At 40.8% G+C, this 24,108-nt stretch overlaps 1 protein-coding gene across 4 annotated transcripts in view; it reads right to left on the reverse strand.

Moving 5' to 3' along the window:
- Positions 1-24,108, reverse strand: part of LOC149245246 (putative phospholipid-transporting ATPase 9) — a 307,919-nt gene that overhangs the window by 232,425 nt on the left and 51,386 nt on the right. For 2 of the 4 annotated variants that reach the window (XM_089457712.1, XM_089457711.1), the window contains exon 3: positions 7,534-7,685. In XM_089457712.1, coding sequence (XP_089313838.1) covers positions 7,534-7,685 — 152 coding nt within the window. Of the gene's footprint in view, positions 1-7,533; positions 7,686-12,990; positions 13,233-13,320; positions 13,429-24,108 lie in introns of those variants that run through there. The other 2 variants (XM_089457713.1, XM_089457714.1) reach the window with 2 other exon arrangements.

The raw sequence follows: 24,108 nt of genomic DNA on the forward strand, positions 1-24,108 counted from the left end.
ATTACATTGCTCCTGTAACGCTCTGCCGGCTCCGCGTGACTGTCAAAAAATCATCGTGTCTGCAAATAGAGGCAAAGAAAAAACGCAAATTTCTTATTTTTCGGAAACACGCTGATATGCATGTCGAAATCTTTTATGCCGCCATCCAAACTCTCAAAATCTGAGGCCAGTCGCCCATGTGATATCGTACTGTCCTCCGTGCACTTTATAGTTTCAGCTTCCCAAGGTAATCAGCGCTGATGAGAACGGCTTGAAGAGAATAATCACGTATCGGTTCAACGATCAGGGTGAGAAGTTTCAAAGAACTACCACACGCATCCGCAAGGTGGCAAAGGCCAGGCTCAGCGAGCGAGAGAATGTTTCGATTTCTTCAGGTAAAATCGATTCTCATTGTTTATTTCTGCCATTCTTCATCAATACGTTTCTCTGCGTATGCACAGTCTTTTCGGGCCAGGTAAGTTTCCAAACCGATTCTCTGTCTGCGGCATACTGTCCCTGACGAGATTTCGGTAGCTTTCGTTGAGTCAAGGAATCGATCCATCACCGCATTCCTCGCCAGGATCAGTCAGGTAACCCTCAAGCCGTTTTTCGACTGTGTATAGTTGCAGGTTGTCCTGGGCATGCGTTCGTTTTCAGTGTTCTGCCTTAGTGAGCTATAGCACGTTTATGATCACTTGATTGCGTTCTGGTTAAGCAGGGGTTACGTCTTCATTCATTCAGCATTCTTTCATTTCGATATACATATGCCTGCAATTTTTGTTTGGGTTCATTTTTGCGTAGGTATTCCATCGCCCAGCGTTTTTCATAGGTTAACGAATTGATCCTGTAGCGTAGGCGTAGATTTAGTTTATGCTTTAATTTGTAATATATGTTTTACGTAGGTTAGGTTAGATGTAGATTTCGTATTTCATTTTAGTTCCATTAAAAAAAAAAATCAAATAAGCAATACGTTTGTCGTTTAGATTTATGATACGTTTGTCGTTTGGCGTAGATTTTTGTTTTATTTTTATGATAAAAAATATAAAAATAAAAATAAAAAGATTTATTTAGGTTTTGTTTTATTATAGTTTAGTTTTAATATAATTTAGTTTTAGAATAGATTTTAAATTTTAAATTTTTAGATTTTTAATTTTCATTTTTATAATATTGAAAAATTAAAAATTTAAAAAAGATTTAAAAAAGATATTAAAATTTTGTGGAAAATTAGTTTTGCCAGTTTCAGTGGTTTTTCATGTTATATCTTTCATGCTGAGATCTGAATTTTTTCAAGTCGAGATACGAAATATGATATCTGGTTAATGGTTTATGACTCGTGGTGGTTTAAAGCATTCATCTTTTTTTAAATTTTCAGTTGCCAGATATCGTTTTGGTCATGTGATTAAGCTGATAACAAATGATTGATGTTCACGGTTTATGGTTTCTATATCATTTAATAAGTAATCATTGTAATAACAATCTTTTAAGGCACTGGTCTGCTAATTTAATCAAATCCATCTAGTGCTTTTCATATCGTGTCTCGTGTCTCCCAACCAACTGGTCGACAGTTGGTCTTCATCATCTCACAGGGTCTACCCCCCTTAGCCGCGGGAGACAGGCTTAAACGGAGGGATCGGGGATAAGAGTGACAGCCCCCGGTCTGAGGGTTGTCGTGTCAATCCGCGCGACAACAGAGTGTATGAAAGACATACTTCAACAGTTGATCATCTTCTCCACAATTCTGGACTCCCACATGACTTTGTCACAAATTTTGCTGCACAACTGTTCCTACTTCGATTCTCCACAGGTGTATCCGAGCTACACCACAAGTCTAGAATCTGTCTGAGCTGCAAACAAATCCCTGTACCGAGCCCTCTCAAGATGACTACCCCTCTGTCCTGAAGTCTGAACCTCAGAATACTGTCCACAGTATAACAGCGAGATATGTCCAAGCTTATAGATCCAAAACCGAGTTCTGGTGAGGTCTAGATTGCCACTGGAACAGTCTTCCACAAATCCGCAAAACCACAGTTCCACAGAGATTATCACAGGTCCGAAGATCTTGATGACAAGACTGAGGCACTGTAGTGTGGTTTGATCTCTACAAATACAGATCCGAGCTCCAGAAAATGTCCAATAAGTAATTGTTTAATACACCGAGCCTAGACACTTAAGATCCTCACTTCAAAACTATATTCCAGCAGTCTGAGTTCTCTGTCTGTATTTTTCACCGAATTTTTATTTGTCAGGGTGTTCGAGTTATGTCAAAATCGGATTTACTAGCGCACATTACCCAGAATAAATTGTACGCTTATCTTTCTTTGAGTTCACAAGATGTGAACTGTCCCGTTCTATTCTGTTCCTATGTAACTTCGCTGAAATCGTATATCATCTGAATGAGCTTATGCCATAATATATACGTATTTGCTAGCCACATCCGATGCGGAGCCGACCAGTGACATCTTTCTGAATCTAGAGAGTCGACAGAATAGTTTGAGTTGATTTAAAACATTACAACGGGGCTTTCACATATTTTAGTTTCAATACGATTTGCCATCACATTGTGTGTATTAACCAATTCGGAAAACATAGCAGTTAGCTTCCAGTGCCACTTTCACTGATTGTTTTGGAGTGAATCAACGCAGATTTTATGATGTGGTGACCATTGAGGAGTGAATCCAAATGAGCGTGTATTGTGTGGGGACCGTCGTATGTGTTTGTTGGGACCACATGTGTGAAATGAATGTCATATAAATATAGTATATAATGGTCATGCCCCTTTTTTTATTTATTCATGTCTTTATAACGCATCAATACTTCTTTCATTAGTGTACCCTTTTATTAATATGCTTTTAGGGTTAGCCTTCTAGGTTTGTAGTATATTAGGTTTTTCATTAGCCATTACGGTTTTATTGATAAAGGCTAGGCTTTGCTCATTTTTAATCATGCTAGGGTTTCTTATTTTAGGGCTTCAGATGGAGGGATCCCTTGTAGGGTATGCACATAGGATTAGGGTTTCACACCTTTAGGGTTTAGTAAAGCTAGGATTAGAGTTATAAATCACAAGAATATTTGCCATCTCGACAATGCCAAAGTGTCATCAATGACAACCTTGATTATTGGTGCCCGGAAAGTTGGAGCCTCGAACAAACAAGGTAGGTGCCCCGGGAGCCCAAAGAGTTGATGCCCGGAAGGTTGGAGCCTCAAACAAACAAGGTAGGTGCCTTGAAGGATAGGCTTGGAGCCCTAGAGGATCAAAGTCCTCAAGAATCTAGGTCGGTGCCTGAAGAAGAAGATATAGGATTGGAGTCCTTGGGGTCGGTGCCTCAGAATTGACAAGGTTGGTGCCTTGGAAAGTCCAAGTAGGTGCTTGGCACATCCCAAGTTGGAGCCTGGGTGTCTTCATCTAGGGTTGGAGCCCTACCTATATTGTACTTGATTCATTGTAAAGATTATATTAATAAAATCATTTATTCCTATTGTTCATTTTGTGTTCTAAATATAAGTGATCTAAATGGTAAAAGTAACAATTGAAAAGAAATATTGATTCACCCCCCCCCTCAGTATTTCCAACAATCTAGTGTTGGTGTCATTCTTTTCCACTTCTTTATGACCTCCCATGACTTCTTTATGTCCTCCCATGACTTCTTTATGTCCTCCAATCTAGTGTTGGTGTCATTCTTTTCCACTTCAAGAATTGGCCCCCACTACTTCTCATAGGGCACTTGTACCATGGGCCAATAATGCCGATAGCATCGCACATTGAATGGAAAAAAGGATTGGTCTAGGTGATTCTCAAAGGCATATTGCTCCAAAAAAGGCGCATCCCCGCAACCTTGTCTTCTCTTGCTTCTCCTTTTTCAAACACTAACCAAATGGAAAGTTGTGCCCCACCTCCACTTCTTCAACCAAAAAAAGGTGTGGTCTCAGGTGAATCCGTGGACTCCGTCTCACTACTCTGAGTTCCAGATATGCTTATGGTTTTTGAGGATCTAGCCACTCAACCAGCAGCAAGTTCAGCTTTGGTACTCTGCCTCTTCGTTCTATCCTTTTCATAAATAGCTTCATAGGAAAATCACATAATCTCTAGAGTCGATTCATTACAAATCACAACATCATAGCCTGAGATTTTAGCCAAGTGGTACTTCAATCAGCTAACCCCTCTTCTCATTTGCTGGCCACACAGTTTACAAAATAATCTGTCAGTTTGTCTTATCTTCTAGTTCACCATACAACTAGATTGGGTCCAAAGGTTTTGGAATATTGGCAAGGCAATACTCAACTTTCAGCTTGAAACCTAGGGCCAAAAAACCTATAAACAAACATAAAACACTGCTTTACAAACAAACAAACAAACAAAAACACAACTTGCTGGTGAAAAAAAAACAGACCTCTAGACTGTTTTATGAGCCATGAAAAATGATAATAAGAGGCAGTGTTTTACGATCAAACTCCATTGGAAAAAAAAACAACCTGTTCACATAAAAAAATGAACCTCTAGATTGTTCTATGAGTAATGAAAAATGATAAGAGATAAGCAAAATGAACTTTGAAAACCCTGCATAAATCTAGAAAAAAAACCTAGTTAAAAGGATGGAATTTGAGGAAATACCTAAGATTTGAGAATATCAACAATGTGGGTAGATAGAAATTGATCCCTGCTTCAATAAAAAAAGCTTTGATGGTGACAAAGACAATGGTATGTGTTTTTTTTCCACGACACTGGAGTCTAGATTAGAATCTTAGAATCTTTGATGCTACCAATCCAAGTATCACAACAAACTACTTTGCACAGTGGAACAATATACAGCAGTAAATCTACTAGTGCACAAATATAGACAGCAGTTTACAATTTTACAATAACCCAGCTTTGTTATATTAAGAAACTGACAATACAACTGTCTAGGGCTCCCATACCAGGGATTATGGCCCTCATACATCCACTAGTACAAGAATACAAGAACAAGATACACTGATCATCTAGCTGATGTTGCGCACCATCACAGCTCCTCAATCATACCCTGAACACAACTGCTGGTCCTTCTGCTCCCAATCTGCAGCTCCTGCCTCTATCAATGGTCTTGCTCCTTTAGGTCACTGAACTCGGCTTCTCCAACTACTCTCTAGCTGATCGTTAGTCCTTCAACGCATCAACACATAGAGACTCCTGTTGAGTTGTTCACAACTCTCAACTGCCCACTGCTGCTCCTCAGCTCCTTTGGGACTTCTTCCCTCTAATGTCTTCCTACCTGCTCCAATGAAGACAAACTTCGGGCTGGAGGGCTGCCACCTATCACTGCAAGATGTCCTTCTCCAACAATGAACTTGGGCTGATGTAATCTGCTCCCTTGACCTCCTTCCTTTGTCCTTCAAGAATCAGTGTTGACCTTACCCAAATCTTCACCCTCCTTACAGCTTTCAATGTCCTTCTTGGCAAGCTGATCTAGGGCTACTTTGAGCACCTACTTGTTGTCCTCCAACAACCACAGGATGCCCAATGCAAGTCTATCCAATCTAGACCTATCTTCTAGAAACAAATCAACATGAAAACACATCAAAACATACCTTGGAACCTGTGCATACTGTTGTAGCCTCAGATCTCGTTAGGGCATCAAATCAGACTTGTTTAGCCCTCCTTTCCAGCTCCAACAGTCCTCCAAAAGGCTGCAGCCTTCCTCAAACACAAGCTTGCTCCCCTTCACTGCTCCTTTAGGTGGCCTGCTCCTGATTTAAGGGCTTTCGGCCCTCTCAACCATCACCTACAGACCTCGGCCTGGTCTGCGAAGAATCACAGGGACTGTGGCTCACTAAATAGAGGAAAACCACTTGTTACATGCACAAACAGCTCCAAAACCACTCAGACTTGTCCCTCAAGCCTCGGCCTGCACCACCAATTAACTCAGCCCTCAAACAGTCATGAAAAGATGCTCCAACCAGCTCTCTTCTCCTTTGCTGAGGTCTGCTCCTAATCTGTCGCCAAATCAGATGTGTAATGCCTATGAAAAGTTGCTCTTGGATGTGTCAAATAGCCTCCACGTCCACCATTATTTATATGCATCTCATGGGCTACAACGACCTGTCTATTAGGGCTAAAACTAACCCAGCCAACTTGACTTCTTGTTGCACCAGGCCACCAGCACATAAATAAATTTATCTCTCTCAAACCACATGACATCTTTTGGTGTTTTAAGTGTCCCCTTGCTCCTCTCAGGGACCCCTACATCCTCCAAGTGCCAAGTGTCAAAATCTCCTTGTGGTTTCACACCCACAAGCTTGGGTACAAAGCACACACCTTGGGTTCTAAGCCCACAAATCACTTTTGTGGTGCTCATTCCTCCAAACCCCAGACCCTAGGGCTTGGAATACCTCCCAAGCTATAAATCTCAACAGTATGGCCCTCTTAACACTTGTTGTTGAGGATGGTAAGCCCCTTCCCTCTCATTCCCCAACAATCTGAAAGACAAATAACCCAAAATTGCCTTTATGGAACCCAAAATCATGCCGGGCAATTTTTCATGTCCTGGCAAGAGAAGTCACCAATTTTTAGTTTTTACGAATATTTTCTAAAAATCACAATGTCCAAAATCTATTCAAAATCGCAGTTTTCTTGCCCATTTTTCAGCTAGGCTTTGACATCGCATTTTTCAGGATGTTACCAAAAACCAGTGATTTTTTCAACTATGATTAGAACTTATTATTCATGATAAGGAGGGATCAACAAATATGATGTGGTCAATGAATCAGTTTGGAAAATGCCACAAAGAGACAAAAATGAAGAATCGTAGATTCATCAATCTTGTATTTTGTGATAGAACACCGGTCAGGTTTTGAATAGTCACTTCTATTGGTTCTGAATTACCATTTTAGGGAGCAGAATCTTGTAATGTCAAATATTAGCATTGTCAAGCTTCTGAAAATCAGAATGTCACAAAAGGTTTATTATTAATGTTGTACAAAATTTATTTGATTCACGTGCGAGGGCTGAGTAGTTCAGGAGTCAGGCCCAAGTCACATTGATATTGGGCCTACCCGATGAAAATGTACTATTATATATGTGATAATACAAATTTTTGACTTAAAAAAAAAGTTGCAAAATCAAATGTCCAACCTTACCTTCATATTATCATATTTTATTTTGGTTTCTTGAATCTCTACTTTGGCTATGATTTAAGATAAGGCGTAGATGTATCTTCATTTCTGTCAATCAAAAGGGGCTTTGCTACAAGCTACAGAATATATCATATTTTGTTAGGCTAGACATGGATGGGAAAGAACTTTATAGTTCATGTAGTAGGCAAGCAGTCTTTGAAATACCTCAAGAGTTGAATATTTCATCTTCTGAAATAGAAGCTTTATCATATCATATCTAAGATTATGTAATTTAGCATAAGTTAAAACCAATAAAAAAAGCTAAAGGAAATTACATAATGCATTTAATGAATTTGTCTAACTCTTTGTGTCAACAAAATATTTATTCTCATCACAGGTATCACCATAACAATTTCCTCCAAGTAAGAATGCTGTACAACAAAATAAAACAACATTAGGAACTTGTACCTCACCCAATTCTTCATTCAAATTTGAAGTTCGAGCAGAAGAAGGCTTGTCAATTTCTTCATAGTACATGCATACATCCATATTTATAAAGAACGCTTGCATTACCTTCACTATTTCCATAGATACATAAAGTGATATTGGAACAAAGTAACCTGCAATAAAGTATCAAGCAATAGACTCAAAAGCAAATCACATTGTACATTTCTGTATCAAAAAAATCAATAGTAACAATAATTGGTGTCTACTAATATTCAGCTTCTTTTCCATTTTTCCCTGTTTTTGTTGTTTAACCAAGATAAACATAATAATCAACAAAACAAGTCCATTGATATGCTTGATGTCATAGCCTACAAAATGGAACCTAAAGTTTGAGAATTTGAAATGACCTATCGTCATGAAAAGGCAAACGAGTTTATCTGAACCCTTGAAAAAAGGTGTTCCAAAAAGGTTACAAATTCACAAGTGGTTGGAGGTTCATGATCATCCTAGTTCATATCCATTAGGATGGGTAAATAAGGAAGCAAAATCAAGGTAACAAAACAATGTAGAACAAAATTTGCTATCATTGCTCATTGTATTGATGAAGTAGAATTGGGCGTAGTAACGCTTGATGTATGTGGAGTCATGTTTCGAAATCCCTATATGTATATGCAGGATGCAACCTTCACGTGGATAGCCAACAAATACCGCCTCATAAAGGAAGGGAAATCATCCATCATCAATGCGCACACGGAAAGTCCAAGATTTCACTTGTCAGTGCCAACCAAGCCAAAAAATTGATTAGTTCTAGCAAGAAATATGTTTTATTGTTCTCAAGAGAAAATCAATATTGTCAGCAATCAATAAGGGCAAAGGCATCCCTAGAGGGGTGTAATAAAGAATAGAAACAACAACTAAAAGGCTTGCTATAGTTATACAACGGAGTCTTCTAGGAGTCTAAAGTGCTAACACCCAAGAGGGAAGTAGAGCACTAAATCCAATTATTGTTAGACTCTCCAATTCCAAAAAATGGGTTGTACAAATAGTTTGTTCTGGAAGCAAGGAAGAAGCAGTTGCAGCAGCAACTAGAGCAGGGTATGGTTCAGCCAAGTACCTCACCTTGTGGGTCACCCATCATAATTGTGCCAAACAAGGATGGTACTTGGCGAATGTGCATCAATTACAAAGCATTAAACAAGATTACGCTCAAGAACGTGTACCTTGCTCAGAATTGATAATCTATTAGATCAATTGCAACAAGTGAAATATTTCACCAAGTTGGATTTAAAACCAGGGTATCACTAAGTTCAAAGTCAAAGAAGAAGACACTTGGAAGACCGCCTTCAAAACCAAACAAGGCCTATATGTTATGAATAAAATATAGATATAAATAATAATTACACATCATAAATAACCTAAGTCACCTGACACGGGGATTTGGGACACGTAGGATTCGAGATTCGTGGTGTCGGATTCGGACACGCTGACCCCCCGGAACAGGACACGTTATATATTATTTTATTAAAATATATATATATATATATATATATATATATATATATATATATATATATATATATATATATATTAAAAATTAGATATTATCATATTTCTTACACAAATTTTAATTAATGATACAAATTTATTGATTTCAAACATAGATCTTCATCTATAGCTATTAGCATGCATAGTACATACAAAATTCAAATACATGTCAATCTATTATCTATTCCTTATGCTTGGCCCTCTTGCCACCACGAGAAATGTCTAATTTTTTAGTCTTGTTGGAAAATCAGGATCTTTGTCATTAATATCACCCTCTAAGCATTAATATCCAGAGGTATCTTTGTCATTACCTCTGTATCTGTATAGGGATCTTTGTCATTAATATCACCCTTTAAGCATTAACATAAGATAGAACAAGCATAACATGTCAAGTCAAGATTTTGTTTGAGTGATGCGTACATTTTTAGGAGGGTCATGATACAGGAGTTCGACAACCAATGTCACTAACATCAAGGTACATAGAGGGATTGGTGCTCTTGATTAAATACGAGTTCCATACCCTAATACATGACAAAATTCAATGGAAACATTGCAATTCCCCAATCCTAAAATCCTGAAAAACTGATAAGTCTGCTGGATTTTGAATGAAATCTAAAATTCTACTTTCTCCATATGAAATCCAATGAGGTCGGAACCACTCTCAAACATCCTGAGTCATTTCATGGTAATGTTAAAAATTTAAGTAAAAGCATCCTTTTACTTTAAGAATTTAACATTACCATGAACAGGACACGTTTCCCAAAATCGCGACACGCTTTTGAAAACCGTGACACGACCTCAGATTCGACGTGTCGGAAAAGGACACGATGTGTCATATGATTTGGACACGAATCCGGACCGAATCGTGTCGGATTCGCTGGATTCGGGATTCGTAGGGGGTTTAGGACGAATCCAGTGACTTAGTAAATAACGAAGTTGATGAAAAGACACTAAGCGGTTGAAGAAAAAAATGGCTAGGGTTTACGTTTGTGAGATCTACCACGTCACCGCCATGCCAATGTCGTCACCAGTCCAAGCGAATGGCATCTCCAACACGTGAATGAAGTGGTTTCCAAAGATTCTAAAGCACTCGTGGGGGTCGAACCTGACGGAGCATCATTGCAAGTCGTGCAGCAGATCGGGAGTGCCTCCGGCAACTTGCAAAACAATGTGTTGTTGATTGGTGATACGCGTGGCCAAAACAACGATGTTGAGCACGGTTTCGCTTGGCCAGAGATGTAATCGAAGCCACTTGTGGGATCTGTCCAGTTCTACGAGAGACATGTCTTTCTTTGCTACAAGAATCCCGAGAGTTGGCCGCCTCAAGTGGAGGTCGTTGAGTTTGATCGCTTGCCCAAGCTCCTCGTTGTCACGCTCAAAGCTCACAAGAATGAGATTCCAAGAAAGTTCTTCACTGGTGTTTTGGACAACGAGGAATGTCGAGGCAACAACATGCAGCTATTTTTCTCTTTATCGATGGTTCCCTGCGAGATTCCTACATGCAATAGGGAACCAAGTCTTTTTTATTGACGGGCTTCCCTCTCCTCTCATAAAAAAACCAGATCTATCATTTTGATTCAGATCTAAAGGAGAGACAAACAGAGAGGAGACCACAGTGCTTAGATCCAGATCCGGAGGATTTGTTTCCTATTTTCGTCAAAACCCTTAATGGAAAATCAATATTGCTAAGGGTTCAGGGAATGGATCTAGTGAAAGATTTGAATCAAAGAGTACAAAATAGCTCAGGTATACCAGCACCTTTACAAAGTTTGATTTTTGCAGGAAAGGGGTTGCAAGATATGTCTCAACTCAAAGATTATGGTATTCAAAGGAACTCCACCATTATCATAAATTTAAGATTGCAAGGAGGTGCCCCAGGAGTGAGCATGCCACCTGGATCATCTTCTGCATGCAGGGGTCTGGTTTCTTTTAAGGACGCTTTGAGAGGGAATGTCGTTGCACCAGACAAACAAACCCCAAATCTGACAATTCCAGGTCCGTACCTCGTAGAGAAGATGGAGAAAACTCCAGATCTGACAATAGAATTACCAAAAGTAAGTGGTCTTTTCACTGTTCTGCAAGCCAAAGCTATTATATGTCGATTTAATGGTTTTTTTCCCAAATCTGAAGATCTACATCAGTGGATCTACCTCAATTAGACGAAAGAGTGTGATATTTATCTATGTGCGAAAGGTTTTTTTGTGGTTCAAACCGATAATCAGAAATATTTGGAATGTCATAAATGAAGGACCATGGTTTTGGGGAAAGGCGGGTCTTTTTGTAACCCCATGGTTCCCTAGATTTGATGCCAACACAATGGTGGTATCGAAAATTCCAGTATGGGTAAGGTTACATAATCTTTTGCTCCTGTTTTGGCACCACCAAGTCCTAGAAGGCATTGGGAATTCTTTGGGGAGATTTCTAAAGATAGATCAAGAAAGAATGGACAAAGGTATCTTCACTTTTGCACGCATATGTGTGGAGATGGACTTAAGTAGAGGACTTCCAGATCGTGTTCACCTGACACACCAAGACTTCAAGTGGACACAATTGTTAGATTTTGAAAACACTGTCTTCGGGTGTCGGATCTGCCATCAGACTGGGCCTTTACAGAATATATGCCCACAAGTGAAAAAGAGGACAAAGAAAAGGTCACAAAAGCAAAAAGGGTGGCAATTCCCAAATCCACATCCTTCTGATGAAGAAGATGAAGAAATGGACGAGAGCCAACAAACTCCAGAGGCACAAGATCAACAAGGCTCCCAAAAGGAGGAAGAAGAGAAACTGAAGGATCAGGCAAAACAGATAGAGAATCCCAATGACCTCAGGGAGATCCAGATTCATGGAACTCAACACGAGGAAAAGAACAACAATCAAGGTCCAAGTGGAACAAAGCGATCTTATGTTTCTGAGAGCTCGGACTCAGATAAAGAAATGTTAACATTAGAAAAAAGAGATGAGTTGGCAATTGTTATGGCTACTCCATCTCTTGGGATATGGCAAAAAGTTCAAAAGAAAAAAGGCAAAAAAGAGAAAGCCAATATATCTAGCGAAATGTTTTTTATTTTTTATTTTTATTTTTGTAGTCTAGCTACAATGAGTGCTTAAAGCACTTCCTCTTGGTACTCGGGGACAACATATGAATGCACTTGTGCATTTGCTTATGTAACTTTTTATTTTTTAATAGAAAGTTGCGAATTTTCTCCGGAAAGGAAAAATCACATCATAAATAATGATTAATTTGTAATTAGTTAATGAAGAGGTATATCCCTAAGGACATGACCGTTCACAAAGGGACACTTGCCTAGGGTATATAAGCAAGCTCTCACCCCCATTTGTAATCATCTGACTTGTATTCAAATATTCTTATACATAATTACTTGTCCTACAATGTATGTCTTTGTCTTCGAAGTATTCTGAAGATTATTACAGGTTACAAACTTTGTTCATTAGATTGGTATCAGAGCATTCCTCTGAGTATACAAACCTTGTTAGTTACATTGGTATCAGAGTTGTTCGATCCTTTGGTCGCTCCACCGCCGCAGAGAACCAATCTAATCTGGCCCTTGGCCATCAACATTTCATCAACTTTGTTGTCATGTAATTGAGTGTTTCGCCACATAGTTTAGAGATCCTCCATTTCGCCATTAGGCCTTTGGCCATTAAAAGAAAAAGAAAAAAAATATCTAAAAAAAATATATAGAAAAAAGAAAGTTTAAAAAAGGAAAGTAAAAAAAAATGAGTACATATATAGAATTGAAAGGGAAATAAAAATATATATCTAAAAAAAAAATTGAAATATTTGAAAGATATTAAAAAATAGAATATATGATAAAAAAAACACAAAATTATATAACAAAAAAAAAAAAAAAAAAAAAAATATATATATATATATATATATAGATTAAAAAAAAAGAGAAAAACACATATTACCTGGGCCACGCAGGAAGCAGTCGTCAAAGCCGCATACATAGCCCGATAGCCTCGACAACAAACTAGCCGATCGACCGCCCAACAGACTACTGCAGCAGTAGCCAACTAGACCGACGTTGCTAGAACCGTCCATTCCATTCTACTCAGCTGCCACATACAACTACAATCGGCCACCGCAGTAGACCAGACTCCCACAGCTGCAAACACTGCCATAGCCTCCATACGCAACTGCTTATCCAAACCTGCAGGCACACTCAGTATCAGTTGAGCCATGTGCGGCCATATACTATCAACACCCTATTGTCCCAATTCATTGCATCTGATTCGTACCAGTTGCCCGTATACAATTCCGTTGCCATTGTACCTGGAATTGTCATTGTACGCTCCACCATTATTACCGTAACCGCATCCATTTGCTCTTCGTCACTCTCATTCATCATTGACGTTGTGCCATTCAAAAAAGGTGGAGTTAGAAATAATCAAAAGCTTTCAAAGCCATACAACGCACCTCTTGGTTGTTAATTAATTAAAAGAGAAAGCTAAGTGCACATAAAATTCAATTAAAAGTTGAAAATCTAAGACATATTAGAAAGGTTTAAGTGTCCAAGATATAATTTAGTTAAATAAAGTGAAAAGGTATTTGACATTCTTTTAAAAGAAAAAGAGAGTATTTAATTGAATTAAACAAAAAAAAGAGAGAGACAAAGTATATAGATATAAATAATGTAAATATAAATAATAATAACACATCATAAATAATGATTAATTAGTAATTAATTAATGAAGAGGTATGTCCCTAAGGACATGAGCGTTCACAAAGGGACACCTACCTAGGGTATATAAGCAAGCCCTCACCCTCATTTGTAATCATCTCACTTGTATTCAAATATTCATATATATAATTACTTGTCCTACAATGGATGTCCTTGTCTTTGACGTATTCTAAAGATTATTCCAGGTTATGAACTTTGTACGTTACATTGGTATCAAAGCATTCCTCTGAGTATACAAACCTTGTTCGTTACACTATATGAGTGGTTAGTCATGGCATTTGGTCTATGGAATGCACCAACTATATTCATAAGACTAATGAATGATGTACTACGCCCTTATCTACATTCATTTGTTATTGCTTATTTGAATGATATATTTGTTTAAACTTTACAGTGCTACTTGGGAGGAGCACATCTCACACTTAATGCAGGTGCTAGCGACTTTGAAGAACCAGCTACTAGGAAAATAACTAAATAAATGTGAGCTTGCATAGCAGTCACTGGTGTATTTAGCTATGTGATTGGTGGAGAGAAGCTTAAGGTAGATCATGCAAAGATGGAGGCCATCATGAAATGGGTGGAGCCTACAATTGTCTCTAAAGTTAGGAGTTTTGTTTGAGCAAAGAAGTTCCTAAGGAAATTCATAGCGTCACTTCCAATAGTAGTTGCACCACTCCACACTATAATAGCAAGTGGCAATAGCTTCGAATGGGGGAAGGGTCAACAGAACGATTTCAAAGAGATGAAAAAAAAAACAGTCAAGCGCCAATTCTCACATTTCACAACTTGTAGAAGACCTTCGAATTGGAGATGGATGCAAATGGGTATGCCATGGGAGCAGTCTTGATAAAGCAAGGAAGGCCTGTAATCTACTAGTCTGACATATTTCATATGAGAGTCCTCAATTATCATACCTATGACAAGGAGCTCTATGCTCTAGTACAAGCTATCAAAAAGTCGAAACACTATCTAATGAGAAAGGACATTGTCATCCACATGGATCACCAATCACTACAAAGCCTGCAATCCTAGAGCAAGCTACAACATACCAAACACAGTGGATGGGATTCTTAGTGCGATTTCATTTAGTCATCAAATGCAAGAAGGGAAGCACAAACAAGTTGGCCAACATGCTTTCAAAGCCACCTAGAACAATAATTACAACTTTGGGAGCTTTGATGCACATGGAGCCTTTAACCCATGATGAATACAAAGAGGCATATAAAGAAAATGAGGACTTCAAGGAGGTGTTTCAGCAGCTGCAAAGCTATAGTCATGCAAATGATGGTGACATCATAGTTGACTGTCATCTCCAAAATGGGTTACTCTTCAGGATGGATAAATTGTGTTCCTAAAGGTGAGTGACTACAGCGTATTAGAGAAGCCCATACCTCCACAGTTGCAGGGATTTTTGTTGTTGGGAAGACAGTTGCCTAACTATAGAGGTATGTGTATTGGTCCAAAATGCAAGAAGATGTAGCAAGGTTCATTAGAGGATGCATACTCTATTGTAACAGCAAGCCCAATAACAAGAAACAAGGTCTATACCATCCCATACTTGTACCCACTCATCCTTGGGAAAGCATTTATATGGATTTTGTGGGACGTTTAGCAACAACCATGAAGGGAAATGACTACCTATTTGTGGTAGTTAATAGGTTCAACAAGAACTACATCTAAAAACACCATCAGAGGGCAAGAAGTGTTGAATTTTGTAGCTATGATTGGTCTTCAGAGTTAATATTTTGGCCCTTACATTATGTAAGACATTTTATTCATGTCATTTTATTTTAGACCTTGAAATGTATATAATGATATATGTAAGACATGTTCTTCATGTCTACATCAAAGAGGGAAAATGAATTTTCAAATTTAAATTACTTTTGTCCCCAAAAAGGTAGGTCAACCCTCCATAAGATCAAGGCGGCTCCATCATGGGTCACAACCGTTCGGCCTCATCAACACAATAAATATGCCACTCATCCTCCTCAGCACACAGTTCGCGAATTACTCTTTTGTTCACATGAGCTCTGAGACAGATCAAGTCCAATTTTCTATGGAAGACTGAGCTCTGAGGCAGATCTATTTCTGGGCAGAAGGTTGAAAGTCTGAGCAAAGAAAATCTCTGGGCTAGAGGACGAAATTCTGGGCAAACAGACCTTAATTGTCTAAAGGCTACTTGTAAGTAGCTTAACCAGGTGTGACCAAGGCCATGTTACTAGTCAATTTGCTTTATGTTTGACTTGAAGAAATACATGTATCTCTGTTGAACTTGATAATTTCTCTAAGGAAAAGGTTGGTGGGTTTTCCCAGGGTAAAATGCTTTGTGTTTCTTGTTTGGTTGTCTCTTTATGATCATGTTACCCACAAAAAGTGGGAACCGCTAGGAGAGCTTTTCTCATACTCATCTTCTTCAATCGATGTTATATGCCACTTTATCTTCGCTCCCTACATCAATTGCATGTTTTCCTCTCCCATTTGTTGAGAGCATTAGTTAGAAGGTGGGCAATCCAACCCAAAAGGTATATTTTTCATTGTGCAATCAGGTGCTTATGCTTGTTTTTCATTGGGCATTTAAGGCATGGATTATTGGGTGACTTGGAAGAAGGAAGGGCTTTGACTGTGGTTTTGTTCCCCCGCCTTAAATGGAGGGTTAATCTTCAATCCTAATCCTGTGGGATCTCCCTATCGGCCTATGGCCTTAGGAATGACACTACTTGGGAAACCCTGATTTTGACAACGTGGTCTTGTTTTCTCGTTCCACATTTTTCACACCCCTCCGCACATTACAAACCCTATTGCATCATTTTCTTTCTCTGGGTCCACATGATCACTGGGTCCACAAGGCACTGGCACATCCCCTCCCTTTTCCACATATCTAGGTCAGGCCTAGAAATGTTTCCATGACAGTTGATACAATTAAAAGCATATCATGGCCATAAGCAAGAAACAAAGGAAAAAGAATATTTTAAGATGCAAAAGATGGTTGTGACATTTAATATAGCAAGTGGGCAAAAGCCAAACATGAGCTCTACCCCTTTCAAGGCCATCACCCTAGTTCCTAGGGCCCATGAGTGCCCCCGCATTATTAACGAACCCACGCACGTCCCAACCCATAGTGGGCGATGAACTACTCCACCTTAAGGGGGTAATAACTGCTTTATATCATTCACAGCATGCTCTAATTTCCTAGAGACCCAAGCAAAAATACAAAGAAAAACCAAGAAAAAGCAAAAGGAAAATTACGAGGGGTGGAAAAACAAAGTTTGGGGTAACTCATGTATCCATGATTGCTCCCTCCTACATCTATATACCCAATATGTGGACATCCCTCATCATTGTTATCCTTGTACCCATGGTATTTGGCCTCTAGATCCCCATGTCTCCATCCATTTCATCATCATTCACATGCCACCTATTAATTTAAGGACGTCCTTAGGGGCCGGGAACACGTAGTCATCTATTAACCACTCCTACCTAGGGAGGTAACACTTTTAAGAGATTCCCCAAATTTGGAAGAGAAACCCATATGAAGTCTCAATGTGCCCTTGATTAACAAGCTTGGTTCACTTAGATGTGTTGATTTTTGTAGCATCAGATGTGTTCTAGCCACGAAATTTGGTGGAGAGGCTAAAATACATGTATTCTCCAAACACATAAATCGTTTCTGGAAATTCCACCTAGAGACGACTTAATTAAAATAATTGATCTTTTTTTAATGGTGCCTAAATCTAAACTTAGGAAAACTGATTAATTAAAGGGTATTAATTAAGTCATGGTGAGAATCTTCTAGAGGAAGGCATGGATCAATTTCTAGTTAATCTTAGTCATCGATTATGTTTTAATCTTGGTCGTTGAAGCCTCAACGAGAGATTATAAGAAGAAATTTAATGGGGGTTGGAGAACACACTTGAGGAGCAAGGAATTCGATATTGCTGGGAAATCGAACTCCAGAGTAGCAATTGTGTGTTGCCGAAGGTGATTCAGTAGTTTCGAAGCAATGAGAGAGGGGCAGGGATAGTAAGGCTGGAAGGAAGTTTTTCCAGTCCGGTGAGTGCATAGCAGAGAGACAGTGTACTCCACAGAGAGGCTGACGCAGTGTAGAGAGGCAACGCAGAGCTTCAGAGGGAGATCCGTATTTTGCTGAGGAGAAGTCGAGATTCAGTGGCAAGAGCCAGAGTGGGAGCCCAGAGAGCCAGAAGATTGAGTTTCCAGGGCAACAGTTGATTAGAAGAGTGAGAGAGACGTTGGTCCCAGCAAGCTGACGCGGATCTGCGTAGGCTGACGCGGATCTGCGTAGGCTGATGCGGATCTGCAAGGGGCAACTCATCTTGAGCTAAGGTCAGTGTCAGATCACCGGTGGAAGTGAGATTTTTCTCACTAGACTTCTATCAGTCATTTTCTCTGTATGGAAAGCTAGATTTGAGCTTCCATAGATTTGTACTCAGATTTACTACTGCATAATAATAAAACCCTCAGTTGTTGCACCGGTTTTCCCAAGTTGGGTTTTTCTAGGGACATTGGTCCAAAAATAACAGTGTTTATTGTGTGAATGCATCTATTCATCCAGTGTTTTTATTTCTTCCACAGTCTTATATTTGTGAAGGCTGGAGTGTATATGTTTCGATATTTGCCATAGGAAACTGCAAGTAATTTGTTTGATTAATTTAACAAATAGAAGAAACATTATCAGTTGTTGCAGTAGGATTCGGGATCACCGAATTTTCACATGGTATCAGAGCACAGATCGTAAGCCGGAGAGCTCAGTAGCAGAAGAGGAGAAGGAGGTTCGAATTTATGTGTAGGCAGCAATTCGTAGCCCCAGAGGCAGCGCAATCCTTAGGCCAAGAGGGTTGAGTCTTTGAGGAATGGTCTATTTCTCTAGGTGAGTCGAGAGAGAAATTACATTTTCCAGATCAAAGCTTACCAAAGGTAGAAGGGAGCAGTAGTATTTTCCTTGCAGAGCAGATCTTCAACTGGGACGCAGATTTTGCAGCAGTTTGCTAGTGCAAATAGCGTCAGGAGGAAGGAAGAGCACACACTGAGGGAATTCTTTCCTCAGGGGACTTCTAGCCAAAAAGTTCGAATTTTCCTAACAGAGCAACAATAGTTGTGTGCAGAGTTTCTCACTCCAGAAGGGAGTGCAAATAGCTGGGTAGTAGTTGCGTAGAGGAGAAGAGGAGGAATTCGACATTTTTGTAGAGATGGCATCAGCAGGGTTGAGAGATCAAGATCGGTTGGAGGGAGCCTCCAACTATGTGATCTGGAAGGCTAGAATTTCCTGCCTTCTAGATGAACATGATCTCAAGACTTATATCGATAGTGTGGTAGTTGTACCCACAGATGCAGATCTGCTTAAGAAGTACAAGAAGGAGATGGTGAAGGCAAAGAGGTTGATTCTCGATGGGGTTCGAGATCACGTGGTGTTTCACATAGCTGGCAAAGATATTGCCCAGCAGATGTGGGAGGCACTTGCTACGCTATACGAAGGATCTTCCGAGCAACGAAATATGTATCTTGAGGAGACGCTGAGATGGACGAGGATGCAGAAAGGGGAGCGTATAGACCCCTTCCTTACTACGCTTCAGGGTGTCCGGGACCAGCTGTCTTCAGTAGGACCAATGCCCCAACCTACAGACTTGGTACGATTAGCTCTGAACAACGTTTACAAAAAATGGCAAGTTTTCGTCCAGAGTATCCTGGGCAGAGAAAAACTGTCGGATTGGGATCATATGTGGGTTGATTAACAACAAGAGGAGATGAGGCGAGATCTGGTGAAGAGCACTATTAGTGGTAACAGCAGCAATAGTGGGACGAAACAAGTAAAGGAAGAGGACGATGTGGCCCTTGCATCAAAGGGGCAGCAGGAGCAGCGTTGGAGGAAGAAGGACATTTCCAAGGTCAAGTGCTTCAAGTGTGGTGAGCTTGGCCACTACAGTACTCAATGTCCTCTCAAAAAGAAGGACAAGGAGGAGAATCAGGATCAACAGGCTGCATCCGCTAAGATTGATAGGTTGTCCTCCAGATTGGAGGAAGAGTTTGCCATGATCACCAAGATACCTCCAAGAAAGAGGTGGGGTGATTTGGTTTTGTAGCCCCAGAGACCTACAAGATGGGCAATATTCTTGAGAAGGTCCACCTCATGAATCAATACCTTGCTACGGAAGCCCATAGCATGCAGTAGCAGGATGGATCAGTGGAAGTTGGTGCAGTCAGATGCCAGAGTGACAGATGCAGTGGTCAGATACTGGCCAGTGTAATGCAGTGCAATTGGCACAGAGAAGAGCCAGCAGCAGCGCAGAGGCTTCAGTGACAATGCAGAGTCTAGCAGCAGTCAGAACTCAGGTGACAAATGCATCATACTGACCACTATGTTGGAATTTCTAAGTCTAACCCATTAGAAACCCTTCATGTACTTTCTGATTTATTTCTGCCTACTTGTTCTAATTAATTAACAAGTTATTTACCATGTAAATACTGAAAATAAATACAAGTACATGCTCAACACATTACTGATCATCAACTAAAAGAAACAAAACAAGCACACAAGTGACACCGTTGTTTTTGGACCAATGTTCCCGGAAAAACCCAACGCGGTAAAACTGGTGCAGCTATCTGAGGGTTTTAATTATTAAGCAGTTTTAGAATACAATATGGGTGCTAAAACCGTCTCACCCAACAGAGAATAATCTCCGCAGTAGTATCTCTCAGTCGGAGACAGATGTTCTAGCTGAAACCTCGGATAAACACTCCGACAGCTCCCAGCTCCAATCTGCCCCACGAAAACCCCAGCATCAGCCTCTAGGGACTACGTCAGCCCTTTATAGCCCAGTGTCACCCTAGCTTGCCCTGCGTCAACCTCTGGAAGCACTGTGTCAGCCCTTAGAGCCTCTGTGTCACCCACGTTTCTAAGGCACTACGCAGCTCCTAGCTGCCTCTATGTGAGCCTTGGCTGGCTCTGCGTGAATCTCTCTCTGGCTCCGCGTCCCTCTCTCCCGGCTTTTGCGCTGATCCTCCCGGTACTATCTCTGTCTCTCTGCTTCTATATTCACTGCCCCTCAGCTGCAACTCTGATCACTCCTTCGATTTCCTCAGCAAACCCTGCCCCAGAAAATCGAATTCTTGATCAACTCAGTGTGTTCTCCAAGTGACCCTCAAGCCTCTTCTTATACTTTTCTCGTTGACAATTCAACGACCGAGATTAAGTCCCTAATCAACGGCTAAGATTAACTCTGGCTTGATCCATGACTTTTGGAACCTTCTAACACAGTTTTATATTAATTCACATTAATATTTTATTTTCATTAAGTTTAGACTTAGGGACTCCATTAAAAATATTAATTATTTTAATATCTCCCAAACCATTTCTAGGTATTGGCAATCTCATGTTCTTTAGCCTCTCCACCAATTTTCATGGCTAGAGCACATTTGATGCTACCCCAAATCAACACTCCCTCTTAGCGAGGACTGTGCTCTAGTAATACTCCTCACTGAGCATTACCCTGATCATCCAGCATCAGTCCCTGTGCTTATGCTAGGCCTGCTGCCCAACATCCTCTGCACTGTTGCATCATGTACCCATGGCCCTACCACTGCCACTGCTGCATCTGTACAGCAGCTCCCTCTACATCTGTGTTGCTGCCTATGTCCCTGCCACTGCCACTGCTGCATCTACACTGCAACCCCTCTCATCATGTTGCATTGTGCTGCCCATAGCACTGCCACTGCTAACTGTTGCACTACAACTCAATTACTGAGAAGTAAGTAACTAATCTCCCAACTCTGACATCTCCGTTAGGCTATAAACACTCCTGATGCTAAAGCTCCCTCTGTCACTAACAAGTGCTCCCTCTCTGACCTCTACGTTGTTGCAACAACTCAGTGCATCTCGCACTGCTGCCTCGTGCTATCCTGGGACTCTTGCACTTTAGTTTCCTCTGTCGCTCCATCTGCATCTGTCTCTACCGACATCCTGCCAGTCCTGCTACTCCTCTTTGGGGCTCCCGTAGCAAGGTATAATCCAAGAGTTTGGGTACCTCAAGGATCCTGCCCCTCATTGCCTGTAGTTTGTCTGACTACAGCTCGATGTCTCCCCACTTCGTCTCAAGTGGCATATAAGCACTCATGGCACAATCGTCATCTGTCTCCACTTCTTTCTCCGCCCTTGCTGGCACGGCCTTGGTCTCAGAAGCCTCTCCTTTGCTTTTCTTCCTCGGACACTGGTTCGCATACTGACCCAGTTCCCCACAGTTGAAGCATTTGACCTTGGAGAGGTCCTTCTTCTTTTGTTTCTCCTGCTTTCCCTCTGATGCTAGGGCAACATCCTCCTCTTTCTCCTTGATTCTGATTGCCTTGCCGCTGCTTCCCACCTTGCTTAGCATTCTAATCTCTTCCTGGCGAAGAGTCGCCCACATTTCCTCCCAATCTGGAAGGGTCTCCCTGCGCAATATGCTCTGGACAAACACCTCCCAGTCTTCAGAGACTGCGTTCAAGGCTGTTCTCACCATCAATTCTTGATCCAGCGTGGCCCCTATGGAAGTCAGTTGATTCCGGATCTCCTTCAATTGACCGAGGAAGGTGTCGATATGTTCTCCCTTCTGCATCTGGTATGACTACAACTAATTTTCTAGTAACATCCTTCTCTGCACAGAAGTATGCTGGTACAATTTCTTTAGGGCCTCTCACATCTCATTTGTCGTGTCCTTTTCAACAATATGTAGTACTACATGGTCCTTGACCCCATCAAGGATGATGCTCTTGGCCCTCGCCATTGCCTCCTCGTACTTGTCGTTCTCAACTGGGTCAACTGGCATTGCTATCGTCTTCAAGGCGAAGTGCTTGACACGATTCCTGTCTAGAATGGACAAGATTTTGGCCTTCCAAACTACGAAGTTTGAGGCTCCGTCCAGCCTGTCCTGGTCTCTTACCCCGTTCAATGCCATCTCACTGCTCCTCTACTTCCCTTCTGGAAGTTCTCAGTGTGACTCCCTCTGAGCCTCGATTTCCCTCCTGGAAACCCCTCTGCCAATGTCGAGATGCCCCCACTCCAATCCTTAGTGCAGTTGCACCATTGATCCGGATTTCTTGGCTAGAAATCCTCGGTAGCAACTCCCTCCTCCTTGGTCTTGCCCTGTTAGGTACTGTTCTGACTACAGTACCCCACCAGCTTCACTCTGCAACTTACCCACAGCCTCCTAAGCCCCAGCAAAACTGAAGGTTAGAGCTTCTAGGCTCCAATGTTTTAAGACTCCGACTCCGACTCCGACTCGGTCGAGGATCGACTCCGACTCCGACTTCAAAACGGTAATGACTCGGCCGGCTCGATTTCAATGACTCGGTCGTTGTAAAAAATACATTAAATATTTACTTTTTTTATTAAAAAACATTATTTTAAATATTTTAAACATAATTTTAAAGATTTTTATTCATGTTTCCAAACACACAGCATTATAATATAGATGGAAGACAACATATGATCAAAGTAGGCTCATGAACCAATCCACTATATCAAAATGGTACCCAATGGCAATACATAGTCAACTGTCATACATGATCAAAGACTCAAAACAAAATACAAATAACCAAGGAGGCTAGAAATGGCCTCTACAACAAAAGTAAACTGTGATGGTGACCAGACTGCAATACTAGTTCTACTGGCTAGTAGCTACTGCCATAGGAGCCAAGATCATCTCGACCAATCTCTGGATCATCATCATCAGAGTCAGACAAGGGGCCCCATGGCTCCTCATCATCATCATCGTCTCCAACTGCAACTGTAGAAGTGGTACCAGTACCACTAGCAGGCTGTGCAGCAGATGCAAGCTGAGATAGAGTAGATATGCGGCTGCGCTTCTGTCGTGGCTGAGCAGAGGAAGCACCTACAACTGGAGTCCTTGCTGGCTGTGAGACTGAGGCTGGTGGATTGGGATCTGCATTCAACTGAACAGGCTGAATTTGAACAACATGTTCAAGTTCATCAAGATCCTCATCAGGATCAAACTCTGGTGGACAACTCTCCACTACCCAATCTGATGTTGGATCAATGTCTTCCAACACAATGGGATCTGAATCAGGTCTTTTGTTCAGCAATTGGTTTCGTCTGAGCCGAAGGTTGTATTGGACAAAAACTAGATCATTCAACCGTTTTTTATCCAAACGGTTTCTCTTCTTTGTGTGAATCCTCTCAAAGACAGACCAATTGCGCTCACACCCAGATGCACTGCAAGTTTGATTCAAAATACGAATTGCAAACCTTTGCAATTGAGGGCACTGGCCACCAAAGGCCTCCCACCATTGTGCTGCAAAAAACATAGGAGTGTAATGAATTATGAGTTAGATGAAGGCT

The sequence above is a fragment of the Pinus tabuliformis genome, chromosome 7 (assembly GCF_031772625.1).
Source record: "Pinus tabuliformis cultivar Carrire ecotype Pingquan chromosome 7, CPIR1, whole genome shotgun sequence".
Classification (NCBI taxonomy): Eukaryota; Viridiplantae; Streptophyta; class Pinopsida; order Pinales; family Pinaceae; genus Pinus; species Pinus tabuliformis.